The sequence below is a fragment of the Trachemys scripta genome, chromosome 5, assembly GCF_013100865.1.
Source record: "Trachemys scripta elegans isolate TJP31775 chromosome 5, CAS_Tse_1.0, whole genome shotgun sequence".
NCBI lineage: Eukaryota > Metazoa > Chordata > Testudines > Emydidae > Trachemys > Trachemys scripta.
Window position 1 is genome coordinate 110,071,662 of NC_048302.1, and position 6,000 is coordinate 110,077,661.

General features: G+C 38.5%; 1 protein-coding gene across 8 annotated transcripts in view; it reads left to right on the forward strand.

Annotated features, from left to right (window-relative positions):
- LDB2 (LIM domain binding 2) overlaps positions 1 to 5,772 on the forward strand; it is a 276,567-nt gene extending 270,795 nt beyond the window's left edge. For 5 of the 8 annotated variants that reach the window (XM_034771078.1, XM_034771074.1, XM_034771076.1 and 2 more), the window contains one exon: positions 4,800 to 5,772. In XM_034771078.1, coding sequence (XP_034626969.1) covers positions 4,800 to 5,030 — 231 coding nt within the window. In that variant the 3' untranslated portion in view covers positions 5,031 to 5,772. Of the gene's footprint in view, positions 1 to 1,763; positions 1,907 to 4,764 lie in introns of all 8 variants that reach the window. The other 3 variants (XM_034771079.1, XM_034771080.1, XM_034771081.1) reach the window with 3 other exon arrangements.
- Positions 5,773 to 6,000: the final 228 nt, after the last annotated feature.

The window sequence follows — 6,000 nt, forward strand, 5'->3', positions numbered from 1 at the left end:
AGATCAGGCTATAGAAGACCACTGTCCATTCTCAAGTATCAAGGGGTAGCCATGTTAGTCTGGATCTGTAAAAAGCAACAAAGAGTCCTGTGGCACCTTATAGACTAACAGATATATTGGAGCATAAGCTTTCATGGGTGAATACCCACTTCGTCAGATGCTCCTTTCTCTCACTGGCAGCTTTGTCCAATGCAAAAGAGCATCTCATTCCAGATATACCCTGAATGATGTTCTGATCAAACTCTCCTTCAGCTTCTGGAAAGCCTGACTGCACTTAGCGGTCCTCCAGAATAGTGATCCCTTCTATGTCAAACTGTACAGTGGGCAGTGATGAACTTCTAGCACAAAGGGACTCCTGTAGCTGGCAGAATGCTGAGATTCCAAAGCCCAACATTGCAGTCACTTTCCTAAGTTGGCAGAGCTGCCCCAGAAACACCATTCCCCTCTAGAAGAACTTGCCCTTCACAAGGTTAAGTTTCAGGATTGCTTGCCAAGCCACTCCAGCACATCCATTAACCATTTTAGTTCTAGATCAGAACTTCCTGCATGTGACAGGATGTCACCCATGTGACACCTGACAGAATAGTATCATGCCATCAGAACCATGTAGGACACCCAGAGACTTCTTGATGACTCAACGATTCCCTTAGTTTTAAGGGAATGGAGGTGTGCAAGTCAGTTGAGAATTTTTTCTCAACCATGATGGCTAAACAAACAAGAATAGATTGTCAACCTGATGGGAAGCCGAAACTGAGAAGTGTACACTACCTATGCATCTCAAGGGTCTGATAAGCCTGAAACCTAATTTAAATGACAACTCTATCGCTGATCATCATTTTAGCAGAATTGTCAAGCTTGATGTGACTATCCTTCTTCACTGGATGTAATCTCAGATATTGGGGTGGAAGCACTGGGGCAGGGGATTGTTCATGGTTGCTGTGGTGGGAAGCCAAGAGTTCAAACCCCTCAACATAATCATCTCCAACCCCATTCACCCTGAAGCAAAGAGAGCTACATCCTCACCCCAGTATCAGTAGATACTCCTGAGTGCCAAAAGTTGTCAAAACCAGTGCCAAATTGTCAAAACCAGGAGCTGCTTGCGCATGAAAACACCTACGCATTAGAAATACAGAAATTGTAGCAAATCAAAACTTGAGGACAGCTTAAATTAAGTGAATCTAATATCACGGGAAGTAACACAGGGAATAATGGTCTTATTGTTTGGGGGGGGAAGGATAGCTCAGTGGTTTGAGCATTGGCCTCCTAAACCCAGGGTTGTGAGTTCAATCCTTGAGGGGGCCACTTAGAGAGCTGGGGCAAAATCAGTACTTGGTCCTGCTCATGAAGGCAGGGGGCTGGACTCAATGACCTTTCAAGATCCCTTCCAGTTCTAGGAGACAGGATATCTCCATTAATTAATTTATTTATATATATTTAAATTTGGGGTCAGTTAGGGATTTTTCAGTGAAAGGCACTAAATATATGTAAGCTGCTGTTATAATTATATTATTAAATGATAATTTTCTATCACAGTGTGTAAAACATCCACTGCTTTATTTACAGAGCTTCACTGCAAAGATATTTTGCTATCACTAAAAATGTTTCTAATCACAAAGTAAATTAATAAGAGTGACTATAGCCTAAATCTTTATTTAAATAATCTAATCCAATATGTGCTACTGTAACTAGCCCAGAGCAGTATGTGCAGCCATGCAACACACTAGGGTTTAATTCTTGGATTCTGCTTCTCACTCCATGAGCAGGAGCTAGGAGTACTCCAGAGCTGCAGCCTCAACCCTGGGAGGGATGGAGCCTTGTGTCATTCAAGAACAGTGACCCCCACTGGCCAATTTAAGGAGAAGCGTTGAGGGGCTCTAAAAGGAGTCACTTCCAGTCCTCCTCAGAGGTTGGTGGAACTAGTGAGTGGAGGTTAAATGGGGTTAAATTGGTGGGGATCTTCAGCATTCCATCTGAGGAGCAGAGAACCCACTATGGGGGGAAGATAGCATGTGTGCTACCTGAGAAATTATTTATTGCCTGATATAATACCCTACAAAGAGCAAGAATGTAAAGAATATGTGCCCTCTAGCTAATGCTGTGGTATCTTGTAAGTAAGATCAGGGAAACCCCACTAAACTCAATAATATTGTAGTTTAGCTCCCAGACAGAAATTATATACTGAATATGGTGAGGAGAAAGATAAGCAAGCTGTTCTGTCTTGTGGGTGTTGTTATACTGAAAGAATAAAAAATGATCTGCAAAGGATCATAGAAATTGGAGATGGGACATACTTACTAGGTCACTTGGGCTTGTTTTCACTACTGGGGTAAGTCGACTTAAGTTACGCTACTCCAGCTACGTGACTAACATAGCTGGAGTCGACATAGCTTAGGTCAACTTACCCCAGTGTCTTCACTGCACTGCGTCAACGAGAGATACTCTCCGGTCGACTTGCCTTACTCTTCTCGGAGAGGTGGAGCACCCGAGTCGACTGGAAAGTGCTCTGCCACTGATTAGCGACACCTGCTGCATCGATTGCAGCAGCATTGGTCTCCCCCGTAGTGAAGACAAGCCCTTAGTTTATCCCATGCCAGTGCATGAATGTTTCCTACATCATACTGAGGTGACTCGAGTGATGGGGCTATTACTGATTCCTTTCAGATATAATTCCATAGTTTGCTTGTCTAAGTATTAGGAAAAATGTCCTTCCAATGTGAGTTATATTGTTCTTTACTTAGTTTCATCTTGGTAGTCCTGGTTATACCTCCTTGGACCACCCTACACAATTCCTCTCCCTTTAATCCATCTACCCATTTAGCATATGTCCCTGTAGCAGTAATTTGGTTAAATGTGTACATATTTTGTTCTTTTAATTGTCCTCTTAAATTGGGCCTCTAGCCTCTTAGTAATTTTTGATGTACTTTTCTGAACTTCATCCAAATTGCTGACATCTTTCTAATATTGAAGTGCCCAGAATGTGATGCAGAAGTCAAGGTACAGTTCCGCCAGTGTTTTATAGAGATGAACTATCACTGCCTTAGTCTGTGATTCAATATCCAGCTCAATGTCACGCTGGTCTTTTTTGGCTGCCATATCACATTGCAAGCTCAAATCTAATTTGCTGTCCTCTTTCCTGCTTTCCCTACACAATGGGGTCAGTCCTGGTTCAGCACTGCAAAATAAATGTGGTCTGTGCTTTAAAGGCATACGACTAAATTGGAACAAACTTTTGATTATAAACACCTTTGTTGCTTTAAACTCTTATGTTGCAAAGCTGTGTGATGGTTTGATTTAAGAAATATTTTATTAATATTGAGAGTAACATAATCAAGACAATATAAAGAAGAAATTATGTAATACATTTCCTCTATTCCACAGTTCCTCACAGAGTACAGTTTGAAATTACCATATACACTTTCTTCTATAACATGTCAGCTTTTGTTAAGGAATATGATTAAACAGTGTAAATATTTATAGGCAATAGCTTGTTTTATTTCCTGGAGAGTGAAGTACCTATGTGATAAAAATCTTAGTATATGCAATACTCTTCTGTTTGCACTTTACAGATGCTTTATATTCATGAATAGAAATACATCCTGGTTAAATCAGCAGGTACAAATCTGGAATTATTGCACCAAATATGTTATCTGAAGCCCCGCCAGTCCAGCTGCATCAAAAGATGCATTCCATATATTTCCTTCCCCAGTGCAGTGGTTTGCACAGCAACCTGATTTTCCTTAAAACAGAGAAAACAAGAGAGCACTCTGTTTTCCAGTCTGGCTTTGCACCTTTCTACTCCATGCTGGTTAGCGTTCAGCAACAAATCTGTGATGCACTGTAGTACAGTAGGTGGTTTACTTGTTTTCATGGAAAGACAATTTGTAGTTAAAGCAGTGATTAGATGGATTCTTTCCTTCTTGAATGCTTCAGTTTTTGATGACTACTAGCTTCATCAGTATAATTATAATTAGCACTCTTCATCTTCCTTTGATGGTACCAGCTGGACAGATTGGTCCTCTTACTGCACAGATGGGCAGCAGGGTTGCCTACGCAAAGATAGGTGACAGGCACCATGAAATAACAGATGGTAAATTCAGGGCTTGTTGGCAATCAGCAGGTTTTTGCTAATGACTTAATTAACTCTGCAAATTGTCAAATCAGCGTGAACATTGTTTTTATCAAAAACTTTACCTAAATTAATTACCATAATTAAGTGGCAGAATGTCAAGTATATTGGATGTGCAAAAGGGCTTGGCTGGCTAGGGATAAGAGAGTTACCGTCTTTGCACTATGTTCTTTTTTTCAACAGCCTGAGTGTGAGAAGTACTGTGTCATGTACTAGATTTACTGCATGAATGTTACAAAACTGCAACTCATTTGCATCCTGAGCAGTCTTTGTAAACAAAATAATTTATGGCCTGGAAATGAAAATAATTTATAGAGGGTAAAAATACCAAGGAGAAGGTTAAACCAACCATTTAAAACTTTCTAACAGTCTCCACTTTTGTAGTCTGATTATTTTTTAAATGTATATTTCACTCTTCTTGCTTTATCTATTTTTGGGGTTTTGAGACCCAGTGCCTTGAATATACAAATAGATGAGGGTTTTACAGTGTTTTATTTTATAAATTAAAACGCAAGTGTAAGTTTGCATCATGGCTCTAACCATATAGGAGCATCTGATTCCATTGTGTGAATGTCACGAAATTAACAGATTCAAATCCTCTAATATGGCTATTTTAAGTTGGTTTTTTCTCTCTCAAGGTTTCCATATAACAAATGTTGGGTGCTGTTCACAGGATGTGATGGTGGTAGGAGAACCAACGCTGATGGGAGGAGAATTTGGGGATGAAGATGAAAGGCTTATCACTAGACTAGAGAACACACAGTATGATGCAGCAAATGGCATGGATGACGAAGAAGACTTCAACAATTCACCTGCATTGGGAAATAACAGCCCATGGAACAGCAAACCTCCTGCTAACCAGGAGACCAAATCTGAAAATCCCACGCCACAAGCTTCCCAATAGGTTATTCTGCAGCATTATCCACTGTTATGTATGTCAGTGGATTATAATTACTATTTTACACCATTCTTAAAAAAAAAACCTTTCCAGATACAGTATCTATTTCTAAACTACAGCTATCTGATTGTTTTTAATTAGAGAAAAATCATATATAAGCTTTCATGTACCTTTCTTGGAAGCTTTCACACATGACACGATACTGGCACTGACCTCAATTAAAATAATTGAAAATTAAATAGCCCCTCATGGCAAATTTCAAACAAAACATTTTGTTGGAGGGGTCTTTTTTCCTCATCAAACACAGGCCATATTTAACAAGTCTTCAGTGCTCAGGATCTCGTTAACATAACTATGGAAAACTTTTTTAAAATTGTAAAATATTTTCTGCTTTTCAACTTGCACCTACAATTTCTTGTTTCAGAAAAATCAGCTTTTTAAAAGTAATTTAAAGTAACCTTAGTTCTTTCTTTAACTTTTTTTTCATTGGTTAATCATTTAAAGGATCCAGCATTTTTAATTTATATTGTAGCTGATGCCAATAGTCCTTCTGTCATTTATCAAAAGTGCTGAAACAAGAAATGTCTTTTTTTTCATCAAAGACATGAAAAATATTTTTATGTGGAGAAAGATGCCCTGTCCTATGAGAGTTTATGCTTTGTAAAATTGCTGTTGATCCAGATATTTTAAAGCCATGTAATCCATTAATTTTGTGGGCAGCTTAATAAATCTAAAACTTTTGTGTTTATTATTGTATCTGAGTTGGCTTTGTTGTTATTTCTTTTCATAGTATATTTCTTGTATCATATTTTTGTAAAGCCCTGGAGCCCTCAAACCAGTTAATTTTTTTATTATTATTCTGGTGTATTTATGTGAAACTTTATAAAAGAAACTAATTTTTTTCATTTCCATATTAATATGTTCAATTCATCATGTAAAGACACAGTGAGTCAGTGTGTTATATAATACAACTGTA